At 32.8% G+C, this 18,193-nt stretch overlaps 1 protein-coding gene across 1 annotated transcript; it reads right to left on the bottom strand.

Annotated features, from left to right (window-relative positions):
- Positions 1-447: 447 nt before the first annotated feature.
- On the bottom strand, positions 448-16,932 carry LOC139517932 (glycine receptor subunit alpha-2-like). The gene is made up of 8 exons (XM_071309485.1): positions 16,852-16,932; positions 15,636-15,691; positions 12,741-12,805; positions 10,435-10,670; positions 9,304-9,386; positions 3,797-3,937; positions 2,692-3,080; positions 448-837 (listed from the first exon to the last, which is right to left on the bottom strand). Exons 1-8 carry the CDS (start codon positions 16,908-16,910, stop codon positions 634-636), a joined length of 1,233 nt encoding a protein of 410 aa, XP_071165586.1. The 5' UTR covers positions 16,911-16,932; the 3' UTR covers positions 448-633.
- Positions 16,933-18,193: the final 1,261 nt, after the last annotated feature.

Below are 18,193 nucleotides of genomic sequence, written 5' to 3'. Positions count from 1 at the left end.
ATTTCCAAGTATAATGGGGAAATTTATTGGATTGAATTGGTTGTAGGAATGTATGTTTTAGCCCACCTGACCAAAAAGGGCCAAGTAGCAAGAAGCAGATCGCATTGGTCAGTACATATACGTAATACCTGAATTTAAATGTCATCTTAACATTTTTGATAAAAGAAGCTGAATTTTAAATCGAAGGAAAAGAATTTTAAATTGAAGGAACGGAATTTTAAATCGAAGGAAAAAAAACCCTAAGAGTACTGCTGATTGCGTCCGATCTGGTTCTGGTAAGTAGTTTTAAATATGCTGGCCTCGAGTGACACCGAAGCGAAATATATTGCCGAAAGCTCATCTGATAAAGTACAATTTGTACCGTAAATGTTAATTTGAAGAACACTATAGATACATTACTTTTTATATCACTAAATATGCCTTCATAAGCATACTATGAAATCTGGAGATTGTAACATCGATTTATTGCAAGAACATAAGTACAAAGCCTGGTGAAAAAATACAAACATACTTTCCAATAATATACATCTTTTCCAACATATTTGTTGCCCCTTTTCCTATGAAGATGTGGTATGAGTTCCAATGCGACAACTCTCAATCCAAGTCGCATATAATTTTGTAAAAGATAAACCATTATAAGTCAAAATGCATGAAGGTGGTCCAATAGACAATATTAAATGTAATAAAGATGAAAATAAATGCCACCATACACATTTTATCTACAGTGTCCGGTGTAATGCATGGTGGTCTATGTCTTTTTCCTCTACGGCCTAGGTCTTCTGGGTCTAAGTCTCCACTCAAAGGTTGGACTTGGATACGTTTTACCATATTTTGACTCTATAAAAAAATGCAGATATTAATATAAAATGTTTAAGCATTGATGGAGGCAACTAAATATTTATCCCGTTTTGTTTAATTGTAAGGTATTTCTCGTTGTAGTCAGTGATGGTTCTACACGAAGTAAGATTTTTAGTTACCACAAACAAAATTTGAATCTTTGATTCCCGTTTTTGTAGACAGCGCTTTGTGAGCATTATGGATTACCGTATTTTCTCACACAAATTACAACATGTGTAGAAACTATGGAATATTTCATTGTTTCTTAAAAATTGATACATGTGTAGCATGCTATGGAGTATGTAAGCACTTCTTTCGACTATTTTTACCATTGTACAAAATGGAGATCAGCCATTGTTAAAACATTTTGGTTTTGTCTCACTTAAATCTGTCTTTCAACTCGATTTGTGTTTAAGATACCATTGTCATTTCCGCAATCCTGTCCTCTTTTCCTAGTACTTGAGCAACACACGACAAGTGCCACTTGTGTAACAGGATTTACTCACACTTTCAAAGCATCTTAGATTACCCTTTGAATAAAAGATGTTCGGGTCGATCTTGATTAGATTACGGTAACCCTTAGTTTTGAATAAAAGGCGTTCGTGTCGATCTTAGATTATTCTAAAATGTGTTCGTGTCGATCTTAGATTACTCTTAGTTTTGAATAAAAGGTGTTCGTGTCGATCTTAGATTACCGTTAGTTTTGAATAAAAGGTGTTCGTGTCGATCTTAGATTACCTCAAGATTTGAATAAAAGAATGGTTTTGCCTCACTTAAATGTTCGTGTCGATCTTGATTACCCTTAGTTTTGAATAAAAGGTGTTCGAGTCGATAGTAATTAGATTACCCTTACTAAAAGTTTTGAATAAAAGGTGTTCGTGTCGATCTTGATTACCCTTAGTTTTGAATAAAAAGGTGTTCGTGTCGATCTTAGATTACCCTTAGTTTTGAATAAAATGTGTTCGTGTCGATCTTAGATTACCCTTAGTTTTGAATAAAATGTGTTCGTGTCGATCTTGATTAGATCACCCTTAGTTTTGAATAAAAGATGTTCATGTTGATTTTAAATTACTCTTAGTTTCGAATAAAACGTGTTCGTGTCGATCTTAGATAACTCTTAGTTTTGAATAAAATGTGTTCGTGTCGATCTTAGATTACCTCAAGATTTGAATGAAAGGTTTGGTTTTGTCTCACTTAAATGTTCGTGTCAATCTTGATTACCCGTAGTTTTGAATAAAAGGTGTTCGAGTCGATAGTAATTAGATTACCCTTACTAATAGTTTTGAATAAAAGGTGTTCGTGTCGATCTTGATTTAGTGTTATGTGCAGTTGTTCTTGGTGCTTTTTATTTCTTCAAAGGTTCTTTAAATCGGTCACAGTCTTATCTAACCTTTGTCACAAACAAACGCGTTTTTATTTGAAAATCTCTCATTCGGTCAAGTTTCAGGGTTAGGAAACTTACATTAGATAATTGGTGCCTTAGGGTTAGATAAGAATTAATAACCTATCCACTATAGTGTGAAGCCTTTAATAACCAACTGAAACAACTTATTTACGTAATTAATAGTAGTAAAACATGTCACATGTCAAGCAGGATCTTTTAACCCTTCCGAAGCACCTCAGATCGCCAAAGTTTTTGGTGGGGTTTGTGTTAGTGTTTTATTTTGTGTTTTGTAGGTTATTTTGTGGTGGCATCATCAGTTTGTTTTCGACTATTGAACTTATAAATACCTTTATATATTCCCCCTTCTCGTTGATTAAGTTTAATGGAAGTGGCACCATAGAAATATAGATACGGAACTGTATATGTCTTGTTTCTATTTATACAAATTGACTAAATAGCTATACTCTAACCTGCATAGATACTGCCGATGAAGATGATGGAGTAACCGTCAGTTCTTGACTTTGTGCTTTCTTCAGTTGGATGTTAATATACATGTTATGAACAACAAGGAACTCGATGAATGCTAGTATGTTCATACCGAGGCAAAATGCATTCCATACTACCAAAGGTTCTAACTCCACAATATCCGGAAAGACAATCATTACTCCAACCATCTGTGTGACGGTGAGTGTAAAAGCTACTGAGACAATACGGATACGGGCTGAAACCTCCTTAAAATTGAGCCAGAACCCTAACCATAACATGAATAATATCGCACTGCTCGGTAAATATACTTGAACAATAAATCCTTTGTAGACCTGCTCGACTTCAATGTTAAGCTGTATACATGGTCTTAGTTCTAAAAACATAAAACTATTGCTTTACTTTGAAACAAATAGAATGTTGTGTCAAGGCTTAACTTGGAAGAACACACATAAAAAAAAACGCAAAAAACCCTTACACATGTATGTATATTATCCCTTTTTGGGGATATCACAACGGCGTATTACAAACACCTTTACTGCTTATCAATGACATTGTAGAATTTCACAAACATTGTACAGAATGCTTTCGATACTGCATACCTGCACTGTTTATCAGAAACATATTGTAGCAAAAGTGATACACATGTAAATTGTATAGTACCTTTGATAAAGGTATCTATTATACTAGTCATTTCAAATTGTGAAATCAAGCAGCACATTGTATTTTGTCATTTTTGTCAAAGTATGATATTTAAAATGAATTGCCACAAAAAAAAACATTTGAAAGCATCAAAGAATCACTTGGTTTAGAGCCAGAGAGTTCCACTTCCCAAATGATCTAGTGGTGCGCATTATATTATTTGTAATCACTTTATATCTATAAATCTTTATTTACAATATGAAACAGTTATTTGGATCTTTAAAAAAATCATATTGAAGTTGATTAATCGAGAAAATTTTAGGGAAAAAACATTCTAAAATGAAGAAAAGTTAAGGAAAGTTAAGAAGGAAGAATAATTATGATTTTAAACATCGTTCGCATATCAGACTATTTCAGATATTTCAGTGAGTATGATATATCCATATTTACCATTCGGTGCTATTTCACCCCCTTCACATTTTTCTGTCATGGTGTTGGATACTTTTGAAACTAATGACACATAATCTTTTGAGAAAGTAACAGGAGGGTTATAGAACCAGTCAAGATCCATTTCTTCATCACTATAGGCGTCTGAAAATAAGAAAGCAAAAACATACGAAAAGAATCAATCGCTTTAAAACTTCACTATAGGCGTCTGAAAATAAAAAAGCAAAAACATACGAAAAGAATCAATCGCTTTAAAACTTCACTATAGGCGTCTGAAAATAAAAAAGCAAAAACATTAGAAAAAATCAATCGCTTTAAAACTTCACTATAGGCGTCTGAAAATAAAAAAAGCAAAAACATTAGAAAAAAATCAATCGCTTTAAAACTTCACTATAGGCGTCTGAAAATAAAACAAAAACAAAAAACGTTAGAAAAAATTAATCGCTTTAAAATTACGAGGCTAGGATTCAGAGGTACCAACTACATGTATATCAATATTTTTTTTGTCTTTATAATGTTGGTGTTTTCAATGGGTTCAAGTATTATCTTTATTGAATAATTATTATAACATGATGATATTAAGCTTGTCGTCTATAACGAATTTATATGTTTCACAATATCCTTTAGTTATAAATTAAAATCAACAGGTATTCGACTACCTAGTTATAAGAAGATGTAGTATAAGTGCCATGAGACAATTCTCCATATAAGTCACAATTTATAAAAGTAAACTATTATAGGTCAAAGTACAGCCTTCAACACTGAGTCTTGGCACACACCGAACAGCGAATCCTTGAGCAATTAGATATATTCATTGTTATTAATTGTTTTGTTGATTTATTTATCTAACTGTTATTGAATTTGAAGTAGTATCAGAATAATTCGCTCTTAGATCATTAGTTTGTGTCTTTAGTCTGAATGTGATTTTTTCTTTCTTCGTACCGTTCTGATAAGTCTAGCCGTTTTTAAATATTTGTTTTCAGTTTGTTCTTATGTTGGGCTGTTACACCTCGGTCCCATGTTAGGAGAGGTGGGTTTAGGGATCATAAACATCTTTAAGCTCACAACAATACATATATTTATGCTTGTTCAGTATCAAAAGTTTGTAATTCGGTGGATGTCGTTTATCATATTTGTTTTACAATTATACAACAATAAAGCAGGCCGTTGGATTTTTTAATTGAATTGTTTTCTATTTTGTCATATCGGGATATCTTATGTTAATGTATTATCGTATTTCATTGTCTAATTTGATACACGAAAAGTCGTGCGATAATTCGTTTTTGGAAAGTTTGCTATAGCTTGCTATTGCTACTTTCCTTAGGCGTCGGCCTCAAACTTCCGGTTGACAGATTATCGCAATATATTCTGCTCCGAGATGGTGTAGTACTAGTGTTTGAGTTCTGATTCTTGAGAGATTCTTTTAAAATTTTGAGTAACTACTGTTTTGAATGAAAAGATTACAGCTTGAATAAAAAAGAAATGAATGTTCACCGACGATTCAGAACGACATGTACATTCATTTTAAAAAATGAGTATCACAAACACTACTTCGCGGATCTGCCATGCGCTGAAGAGAAAATCACAAGAAATCTACGCGAGATTACGTTTTCATTCATTCATGAATATTTCATGAATGAATATTTTCCCGCTCTACTTTTACATGTTTACTATATGTACGTACGTAAACGTGGTAAAATCCCGAGTGTATCGAAAGAATCGGGAATGACTGATTAAAATGCGAGAACAAGTTGACATTTTGACCAAGCCGTCGGATAATTGAAAAGTGATAACGGTTTGTTTAAACAAAACACAGGTCACTGTGCTTAAACGGCTGTGGGTAACTTAAGTTACCCACAGCCCAAGATGGCGGACTCTAAACTCGTTGATATTTAATTCATACAAAATGTACCTTTTGCGACGTTTTTCATGCAGAATGTAAATATTTATAGAATTATTGAATAAAGAAATGACTAACAATTACCATAAATTTGTTAATATAGAGTTCACTAAAGCGCAAGGTCAACTTTAAAAAATGCATAAGATGTCCGTAACTTTTTGATCGAAACTAAGCAGACTGTCCGTAACTTTATTTTTAGATGTGGGTAACTTTTGATTTAAAATTTTAAGAATTATAATTTCAACAATTAGAAGACAATTAACATCATAATTTGTAACCTTCGCGGCCGTTTATACTACTCATTCACCACCAAATGTGATTTTATTAACGCATCATACTTACACCACAGACTTTTATGTGGGGTTTGTGGTACTCCATCCTGGTTATGGTTTGAACTTTTATTTACTGATGTGCGTCTTATCGACGTTTTTCGCTTGTCAGACCAAGGCTTTTCCATACTCTTTAATGATTTGAGTTTAATTATATGTGTGCGGTTTACCTTCTCAACTGTTTCTTTCTATGTGTATTTTGATGAATACTCTTTGACGCGGCTCGGTATTTATACATCCCACCAGTTAGTTATAGTGTTAATTTTTTGAATATATTTCCTAGTATGTATTTTTTCTCTCTTTCTATGTTATCAGGGGTTGTTAGACTATTAAATTACCCTGTTGTCCTACGTAGTTATTTATATTTTTATATACTATGTCGAATTGTTACACTATGTTGACTGCTCTTTTCCTTTTATTGTCACTGACTTTTACCTATTGTGTCTTTTAGTTTTATTCAGTTTAATGAGATTTAATGCAACTTGCATACAAATGAAAAATGCAGCTAGCTGTAAAACTAGGTTTATTCATTTATACAAAATGTCCTTTTTTTAAGTTTTTCCATTTACTGTAAATCTTGGCCAGGGTGCCGCAATATCACCGTGCGCAACGTCCCAGTGTGTTCAGATTGACACCCCTTTTTTTTTACTGTCAATGCTGATGGGATTTGTTTTTGTGGGGATGAGAGAAAAGTGTTTTTGGCTTTTTCAAAAAGACGGAAAAAGTTTGTGCACTTAAGTCTCGTATAGTCTATCCATTGCATGCCTGGGCAATTTGGGTTCCCCTCCAAAATCCCGGATTCACGCTACCCTTGTCGTTGCTGGAAGAAAATCAGTAAGTGTATACATGCTACATGTATGTGTAAAAAATACTTGTGTAGTCTACTTGTTCAAAAATAAAAACGAACAATGATGTTTCAACAGTTTATCTGCTATGATCGGAAACAACCCTCCGAACTAGGCGATTCGGGTACCCCGACGTTATACAAAATGAGACCCGAGTTTTGCGGATTTATCGTGATTTTTTTCATATTTTTCCCAATTTTGTCTTCCATCGATACAATGAATTATATCATACTAGACATCTACTTCGTTTTGTGAATATGTTTTCGATGCAATCTCTATCATCAGTTTAAACATTACATCCGCGTATGTCGATTCTTTGAAAGTTACGGACATCTCTATTGGTATGATGAAAAAAGTTACGGACAAGTTGTTTTGAAGTTACGGACAGCCTAAGTGTTTTTTTAAATCTGTGATCGTTTATTTTGTAGAATTTAATCACCTTTCCAGTTTAAGGGTTTCCCTAAACGATTAATACAACTTTTAAATTCAGTTGTTTAATTGATGCATTCGTGGTATTGTTATTCTATAGAAGAAAAGTATCTAACCGTCGCAAGGCGGCTCCATCTTGGGCTGTGGGTAACTTAAGTTACCCACAGCCGTTTAAGCACAGTGACAGGTGAAACAATATAAAATACTCGATAATTATATTATATGTCTAACGTCTCACGCCAAGGACGAGTAAAGGTAAATACTCGCTTTGATTAAAAAAAAAATTAAAAAATGCATTGTTTTTGTCTAAACATCGATCGGAAAATTTTGAAATCATTTGAAAACTCATTTCCGTTATTTAATTACTAATCGTTTCACATTCCAATGTGGATATAAGGAACTTTACTCGTTCAGCATGCTCAAGTGGATCAAACTTACAGCAGAACTAAAGTTAGAATGGCTTAAAATTAAAATTCTCAAATGTTATTTACTCATAAGACAATGCTTAATTTCACAACAGCAACTAAAATGTGTTACAGGTTATAAGCACCTCTATGAATCTAGTGATTATAAACTTTTTATTCCTGTGGTCATACTGCTGTTGTTATGCTCCCACCGTATTGAGTTTTATCCTTGTTCTGCTGTAAGTATGTACCTCCTTCCCTTACTTGTATGTACATGTACCTCCGGGCATCCCAAAATTCGTTTCTGTTCTCGTACTTTAGTTTGCTTGAACCAAATTGTATTAAACTTATACGCAATGATTATAACCACAATTCACAAGTCAAGTTTGAATTTTAGTTGCGTCACTTTTACCATTCTAGCATTTTATGCTACTTTACAAATAGGAAAGATGCTGGAAATTTTAGTTTCTGTTCTCTAACTTTAGTTTGTCTTAACCAAATGCTATGAATCTTATACACAATGCTCATTACCACAAACACTGATCAAGTTTGAATTTTGGTGGCGATAGTTATACCATTTTAGAGTTATGCCCCTTTACATATGTAAAAAATTGCTGAATATTTTCGTTTCAGTTATCTAACTTTAGTTCGCTCAACCGTTAGTTCGCTAGCGGGGGCATCATTTGTGTCCCATGGACACGTTCCCTATTTTTGATAAAAGCCTTTAATATAAATTCACTTTCATTACAGTTGTATTGATTTAAGTTACTGTTACTGTCTTATTTATAAAAAAGGATGCGGTATTTTTTGCAAAGAACCAATGTTATCTAAAAGAGTTCAAAGGAGGAAAATGTGTAAATAACTATAGGCCACCATATGGTCGTCAATAATGAGAAATATTTGTATCATATACATGTAGAAAGCTATAAAAGGCCCCGATAGGAAATATGTGGAGCAATTCAAACAAAAAAACTTACGTGTTAATTTACTAAAAACAAATATGAAGGATCTAAACCAATAGAAAAATACCAATTCACAGGCCCTTGATGTTGACATGGCATGGGTACTTAAAAAGAAATTAACAGAGCTTTCTGTATATTTCAATATTTTAGATCTACAGTTTTAGGTTGCAATAGAAAATATCAAAACTTTTTATGACAAACATGAAAAAAAGTTATTTTTGATAATTACTGACGAGACAATGGTTTAGTTTAAAACATCCAAGCTGTGATGAAATACATTTTTAAAATAATACACGTCAATAACCTTTTTGGAATAATACGCAGCTACAGTTGCAAACTTTCCAGAGGTGCTATCCAGCATTTTGATTGAGTTCACTTTTGATCCCGTATGGATCCACGATGTGTTAGGGTTAGTAGCAATCCATGGTTACTTATAATATCCGCTTTATTTGGATTATGTTGGATAGTTGTCTCATTGGCTATCATACCACATCTCCTTATCTTTTATTGAGGTGTATCCCAAAATTATTTTAAAAGGGGCCATACAAAGGCAATTACAAATACAGCAATTAATTAAGTCAAATTATTTTTATTTTCTTGAACTTATATATGACAACACTAGCTACTATTAAAACACTTACTGCTCTGAAACTGTATACTACATATCTCGTTGGTCATTGGCACTTTAAACAACTGTAGTTTACAGTAAAACATCACAACATGCCTACAACAAATGCCATACCTTATAATGCGTCCTATGTGTATTGGTTCTTACCCTAAATCGTAACAGTAAAAGATGTATCTCATTTTATTTTAAGTTTTGAAAAAAACTCCTGACACAATAAATTGATTTGGAATAATTTACCCAACAGTATTATTTCTTACAACTTGTGATCTTTTAGCATACACAATGTGTTTACTACAACAAAATTAACACTAGGAATTTTGACAAAAGCATACAATACCTATGAATCAATTGTCAGTAAAATCCGAACAAAAATGTTTTTTTTTAAACGGCTGTGTTCTTTTTACCCCTATTTAATTATTTTTTTTACAAAAATCAAATAAAACCTTTCTTTTTAGATTATTATACAAATTGAGCATAATAAAAATGCTTTTAATGCAATATAAATCAGTTATACAACAAAGAACGGACAAACCCATTGATTACTATAAGGCAACGATTACTCTTATCGTCGGAAATGGTCAATCAGAAAAACGACATTTGAACAAATCTATGGATAGAACGACTCAGCAAGACAAACCCAACCAGTGATCTTAGGTTCCGGAAGGGTAAGCATATGTTGCCTGGTTCATCTGTCCTGTTGCGCTTGGCGAGTAATAATGCGGTTATTAGTACAATTTGGTGTTGTCATGATTGTGGAAAAATGGATGTAATTGTGGTTCGTGGAATTGGAAAAGATAAAACTTGTTTGATGAAAAAAACAAGATACATATCTCATCAGCCTAAAGTTTTGCGCATACATTATTTTTTAAACATAAACACAGTTGAAAAAGGCAGAGGGCAACAACACGAAATCAATACGAAACTAAGATACAATGACTGTAGTACGTGTTGATCTTATTTCAAAAATCTGGACCACTTTTTTGGATTAAATGAAAGCACATATATATATATATATATTTGTCGTGTGTTTTTTATTTGGAAGAGGATTGATGATCTAAGGACTATATTTTTCATTTGAAGACTTCAACCTATATAACCTCAAAGGGAGTTTTGGAGAATGACACTTGGAACAATCAAACTTAACTGTTTTGATAATAGTAGTGTGCCGTTTTCGTAAATTCTAATGATATCTGTCGGTTGATAATCTAGTATTCCTGACGGTACTTCATTGGTCATGTATACATCTGGCACCCAAATGAACTCAAAGTCTGGATCTGTACCATACATGTTGATATAGGTTTTGTGTGGATCTGTGCTGCCTTGTCGTATAAATCTATCGTCCTGCCATCGAAGGTTCATAGAATGATGCATCTCTACACTCTGAAATAAGTCATTTCAAAGTTATGTTGAAGGTTACACAATGTATTTATCAATACAAACAAATAACAAAGAGCTGATATCTAAACATAAAATTTAATGCAGAAAAAATGAAGTAAGCATATAAGGAGAAGTATCTCAGTTATACAAACTGATTTGTAGGTTAATTTTTAGATTTGATTGATAACTTTTAACAGCTTTTTAAAAGAGGGACGGAAGATACCAGAGGTACAGTCAAACTCATAAATCGAAAACAAACTGACAACACCATGGCTTAAAATGAAAAAGACAAACAGACAAACAATAGTACACATGACACAAAATGGAAAAGTAGGTAGGTGTGTTTGAAATAAGTTCTTGTCATCGAAATGGTTTCAAAACCACTTTCTAGATTTGAGACTGTTTTGTATGACAGTTGTTGTTTTTCCACACAGTATATTGCATTTGGAGCATTTCATTTTAATACACATTACATATCAATACATGTGTATTTGTCAAATACTGCATGCATGTTGTGGACGATCTAGCAACTCCGAAATGCGACCAAAAGACAAACAATAGTATACAAAACACAACTTTGAATACTAAAGACAGAACAACACGTAACCGGGAAATTCGGCGAGAAAATTGTACTGCTACAGCCTAGTTTATAGCTCTTAGAAACAAATTCTCTAAATTAAATCAGAAATATCAAAAGTCATTACAATATAAAAAAAAAAGGAGATCTGGTATGATTACCAATGAAACAACTATCCAAAAAGTTCAAATGAAGTGGATGTTAGCATTTACTGGCAACCATGCACTCTTCAGCAATGTGACAAAATCCATACCGTATAGATGGCTTTAACAGGTTTTCACATGAAAAATACTAAATCTAACAATGTAATTGAGAAAACTAACGGCATATAACAAAAATACTAAATCTAACAATGCAATTGAGAAAACTAACGGCATATAACAAAAATACTAAATCTAACAATGCAATTGAGAAAACTAACGGCATATAACAAAACAATTTACGAAAAACAAATATGACAGACTTGAACCAACGATAACAACTTTTTAAAAATACAGACTTTTAACAATGAACAGGTACATAAAGAATGTGGCGCGCTTCAAAATGTTCATGAGCGCTCAACCTTCTACTAACTTTGGACAGGGGTGTTACAACATCAGAACAGACTATAAAACAGCTGAAAAAGGCTCAATTCATCAGATTGATTTAAAGCAAGAAAACATCTAACAAAAACACAGACCGGACGTGGAAGGGTATTTACTCACCCCTTACAACAAAAAAGACACATAGTACAGATCTGAGATTGCTTGCAATTACTGACAGCTAGTTCAAAGCCAATAACAACAAATAAAAAAAACATTCATCTAGGACTAAATTATCAATCAATACACAGCAAACATCCAAAGGATTTAGTTAAAAGACGTCATTAAGACTTATAAAAATATGACCTTGGTCAATGCCAAAATAAAGATATCGACACATTGTAGTACCGTGAAAGAGCATATGTGTACAAGTGACAGTATTGAGTTGGTCACCTATAAGAATAATTTCATTTAAAGGATTCATACGTTTTCCCGGATCGTATCTAAATCACCGTAAAATTCAGGATGTGCTATTCCGTTTAAAACGAGTTTTCTACCGGTACAGCCAAACATATAAACCTAATTTGTGTACCTAAAAGATGAATTTAATAAAGGTGAAATCCAAACGTACTACAGACACGATCATAACGAACGAATGTGGATATATAAACACCATATAAGACGGTGCCAAAGGAACATCACCGTCCAAAAAAAAAGGGAAATTAAACAATATGGAGAAAAAAATCATCCCTTTTGTTTTACATTTATGCATAGACTTTTTCGTTTTAAATCAAACTATATAAATCAAGGAAAGATCTTTAATGTAGTTAGATCGTTCAACAGAATATTAATAATATAAAGTAAGATTTCTTTTATTTTTATTGTCTGGCAAAGTCTAAGTATAATAAAAGATAAATTATCTGCATAAATTTTACTGGTTATTGTAAATCCAAAATGCAATATAAGGACTCCTACCATTGCCATTGCGTCTGCTATTACTTGGCTCAATTCTAACTGTAACTTTACAACCACCCGATGACCTGCAAAAATGATAAAAACTGGATAATGTTTCAAACGTAGTAGAAATGTATACATTAGTTTGAAAAAGAAATAATTATTGAATACAGTATAATATGTCGGACTCAGAATGACGCTCGGTCTTTTTTCTACGTCCATTTTGTAATTCAGTGGTGGATGTGAAGCCAGCGATTTGATTCGAAGTTTATTTTTTTGTTCTCTAAAAGACGTCCAATTTGAAACTGTGTATCACCTGAAAGAAGTCTAATATGAGTCTTTATACATCCTTTTCTTCTCTATTTGCTGTTATCTCACCATATGTCTTATAATATTATTATGTATGTCTATGTGTGTACCATTGTATCAACATACTAGGTTCTTCAGAATAATATATATATATATATCTAATTAATGACCAATATTTCCTAAATTGTTCTAAACAACGTGATTACAAATACAATGTAATAACAAACGAGATTAACAGATCAAGTAACATGTATCAACATTGTTTTTTTACATTGTGTGGATTGTTTCCTCGGTAAATTAAACGATATAACAAATTAATATAAGTAACATGAACAGTATTGTCAATGTCTTGTTACAGTGTTTGGATTGTTCCTCAGTTAGTCAGACGAGATAACAGATTAAGTAACATGTATTGTCAATGTTTTGTTACATTGTGTAGATTGCTTCCTCAGTTAGTCAGACGAGATAACGGATGGAGTAACATGTATTGTCATCATCTTGTTACATTATGTGGATTATTTCCTCGGTAAATCAAACATAACAGACCAACAAGCATGTATTGTCATTATCGTGTTACATTATGTAGATTATTTCCTCGGTAAATCAAACATAACAGACCAAGAAGCATGTATTGTCATTGTTTTGTTACACTGTGTGGATTATTTTCCATATCTCACTAGGTTCCTAATGTTGAGCGCCATTTTTTTTAAATGACTTTGTCATTTTCTAAATACCTATGGACTAGGAGTAAGCATAATGTGTATGAGAAAGGTTATATGTATTTATTTGACTGTATCCTTATGTGTTAGCACGATTTAAATTTGACTCAGCTCAGTCTAGTTCAAAGCAAGTTATTTTTCATATTTTATTACCGGTTATTTTATTAGCGTGTTATGCCTCAGAATGTATTTACTATCATTTCAAAACAATTTACAATATTCCTCATGATTTGAAAATGAAGACATCAGGATCGTTGTAGCAATGCAATCTACATGCACCAGACAAAGATAATATCGTCATACTCAGAGAACAGATAAGATCCAAAATTTATATTAATATTTGATCCCTAAAAGTAATAGAAAAGTAAAACATATGCTGACATCAATCCTTCTTGTAACTGGAGGTTCAGACTATAGGACACTCGGTTTGTAGAAGTTACATTGTGCATCTTCCTTTTTTGGTTTTATCGGACATTTTTGGAAATGATTGGGTTTCTCTAAACAGACTGTGTCATTTATTTAAGAAAAGATATACCCATATTGTTTCCATGATAACTCTTTATCGAGACCTTTAATAGAAAATTTTCTCATAATCTTCACTGTAGAGTAACAATATTCTTTATAAAGCACAAAAATGTCAGTATTCTCCTCAGAAACTAACAAAACCTTTAAATAGACTTATTAAAAGGGGATATAGTTACGATACTGTTGTCAGGTCATTAAAGATTGCATATTTTGGCCTTAACATTGATTCACTGATAGGGTCTTTGCATCGGAACTAAACACATTTATTTCTAAAAAAACAGTTGTTGGCATGACACGGGTTATGTTCTTCTCATATATTTTATGATAGTATGATACTAAACCCCTAACGGGAGGGATTGTACCTGATATTCATATGATGAAGACATAATCTTTCAATCAGTTTAATTGAGGTCTGGAGCTGGCATGTCAGTTAACTGCTAGTAGTCTGTTGTTATTTATGTATTATTGTCATTTTATTTATTTTCTTTTGTTACATCTTTTGACATCAGACTCGGACTTCTCTTGAACTGAATTTTAATGTGCGTATTGTTATTCTTTTACTTTTCTACATTGGCTAGAGGTATAGGGGGAGGGTTGAGATCTCATAAACATGTTTAACCCCGCCGCAATTTTGCGCCTGTCCCAAGTCAGGAGCCTCTGGCCTTTGTTAGTCTTGTATGATTTTAAATTTTAGTTTCTTGTGTATAATTCGGAGTTTAGTATGACGTCCATTATCACTGTACTATTATGCATATTTTAGGGGCCAGCTGAAGGACACCTACGGGTGCGGGAATTCTCGCTACATTGAAGACCCATTGGTTGCCTTCGGCTGTTGTTTGCTCTATGGTCGGGTGGTTGTCGCTTTGACATATTCACCATTTCCTTTCTCAATTTTATCTCCTTATTATTTTTTATCATTTTATTCTTGTGGTTGCACTCTGACTTTGCCGTTAATTTATTTGTTTGGAATACATGTGTAACATATTTGAAATATTGGCATGATTTATAAATTATGTTTCAGATTGACTCAGGCAAAATAGGTCACCGTTGGTCATATTGCTCTCTTCAAGTATTTACAAATATTTATGCATTTTTCCCTTCATAATTTTGGTTTGAAATATCTCCAGCCAGGTGCATAGGATGCGCCAAATTTATTTAGTGTTTTGTTTTCATAATGTGAGTTTAGCTCACTGCTTCTAAACTGTTTCCAAACAGGTCAACTTATATTTGCCTATAACAAACAAGTCCGAGGCGTCGGAGAGAAAATGCTCAGAAATAGGCCCCGATTTGAAAAATTGGAAAATAATTAAAATATCCTTAATAAAGCATCATTAGCATTAATATTCAAGGACTGATTGCTTACCTTTATTATTTGGAATCACCATAAACTCCTCTGTGATGTTGAACCATTTTTGGCACCTTTAAACAGTATTCATGAAAAAACGTTATACTAATGGATAAAGACTACTGTAACGGGGTACATATAAGTTCAAATCTTAAAGTGTTTTATTTGATCTAGGAAAACACATAAGTTAACTTAAGATGATACGCATCTGTAAGGTTTCTGTAAATTCATAGTAAACATAAGGTACAATAAAAAAGAAAATGTTGATATCTATTTTTATACAGTAGTGAAAGGATTTTATCTGATTACTATGGAAGAAATATATAACTATCATTCTTATCTTTTCTTTTTTTCTAAAGAGGGCAATTAATTTTAATAAAACATGAAAAGTGTCATTTTATAAAATTATCCACACGCAGAAACACTTTCTGAAAATGTTTGGTAGTTTTGAAATGAAATGTCAATTGCATTTATTTTTTCGTCATCAAATTGGAACCTTTTTACTGCTTTTCTTTGGAAATATGAATTTCGGTTCCTTTACTGGTTTTAAATGGACAAAATCTGAATTTTTTGTTGATAAATGATAACACGTCTATGAAAATAAGGATACCTCATGCAGGTTGATAAATTTAGTGTCAGAAACTTTTTTTCTGAACATAAAACACTGTTATTTGTACAACGTAAATCGTTTCCAAGTTATATTACGGATATTTTGGTGCGGTCCGTTTTTTCAGGGATTGTGTCGGGCAATCGATGACAGTAAACTAATTGAACATTAATTGATATTATTACCCTGCAGCTGTGTTTTACAATGCAGTTGTGAACGGATAGCTAGCATAGAATTCCACCTGGGCTGTCTTGGACATGCAATGAGGTGGGTCGTCTTGGACTTGCAGCAAAGTGAGTCGTCTTGAACCTACAGTGAGGTGAGTCGTCTTAGACTTAGTAAGGTGGTCGTCTTGGACATTCAGTGAGGTGCTTTGTCTTTAACCTGCAGTGAGGTGAGAGTTTTTTGCTCCTTGTTAGGGACCTCAATATTACCGAAATTCAGAAGAGCAATAATAAAATGTTCTTTTGATTTTGGTGTTTTCATGGACACGTAGTGATCTTGCGTCTTGAATTGATAGTACATATACTTTTTTTTAATATGGCTTTTTATGGATGCATTAATATTGTAGTGATTTTGAGTCGTGAATTGATGGTTAATGTACTGTTGTTAATAAAGCTTACTTACGATGTACATGTAATTATTGACAGTATTCCTATAAACACATGGTAAGTTGAAACAGACATTCTCTGGAAAATAAATTACAAGTTTGTTTCAGGTACTATAGTATTAAGGATAGTAGGAGTCTCTTTTAACGGTGTAAAATTATTTATATTCGAGGTAGTAACGTTCACAAAATATTAGACAGACAAATAAATAAAAATATTCTACTAGCATAAAAACAAAAAGACACACGATTGGCTGTTTATTTTAAATATATTTATTTATAGTGGATTGGAAAATAAGTTATTGCAATTTATATTAACCCCTCTCCACTTTGCAGGTGCATTAGCGGCATTAGCCTGCTCTTTTTCGAAATCTACAAGGGGGTCTTTTACGTGCAAGAGATATGGCTCTCTCTTAAGACGGGTCAGCCATTTATCATCCCCTTCCGACGGACTATCATCGTTTCTCAAGACCATACCGGTAAATGGTGTCAAGGGAGAATCGAAAATTCAGTTCCTGAAGTTTTCTCCCCGGAACGGGAATCGAACTAGGAACCTTTAAATAATTTGTGTTAGTAGTCCGATGCACTATCCATTACACCACGGCTCTCATTTTGGATGTTTAGAATCATGTTGTTCATAAAAAATATTTAAGTTAGTAATTTTTGTGATTATTTTAACTCCTCTGAATTATTATTGCCAAACGAAAAGTAACACTGAACGACAATCAAACAGTTCTCAAGGTTTGAAAACATAAAATAACAATCAATAAAATATAGGAAAATCGAAGATCATAACCCTTCATTTCGTAAATCCGACCCAAAAAAAAACTAATTTCTTAACCATTGTTAACAGACGAGCTCCAAACATGGTAACTGGTATATTCAGAAATAGGGCTGTCGCTTTATATTTCAATAAATCAGATTTAATGAAAACCTCATTCTGACTTGTAAGGCTATAATGAATTATAATTAAAATTAAGACTTACCAGAAATGCTACTGTACATGGCGGTGTCAGCTGTTTTAGTGACTACAAACTTTCGATGATTGGTATTATAAACATTAAAAGATGTTTGCATAATGCATAGTCCATATTATTATGCACCCAATAGAAATGACTTCCATGACACTACTATGTACTCAGCGTTAGATTTATGTGCTATTGTGTTTAACCATATGATTTTCAGTTTGTTGACAGGGTGATAATTAGTTTATATCGATAGTTTATCAGATCAACTTGCACTGTATATTCGCGTAGTCATAGAGGATATATATTTTTTTAAACAAATCTGTTTTGCACGTAAACGTTGCAATAGTTCGTTGATTGAAGGAAACACATTTTACCGCCTGACTTTTATTTCGAG

The sequence above is a fragment of the Mytilus edulis genome, chromosome 3 (assembly GCF_963676685.1).
Source record: "Mytilus edulis chromosome 3, xbMytEdul2.2, whole genome shotgun sequence".
Lineage (NCBI taxonomy): Eukaryota > Metazoa > Mollusca > Bivalvia > Mytilida > Mytilidae > Mytilus > Mytilus edulis.
This window is presented reverse-complemented; position numbering and strand designations above follow the sequence as displayed.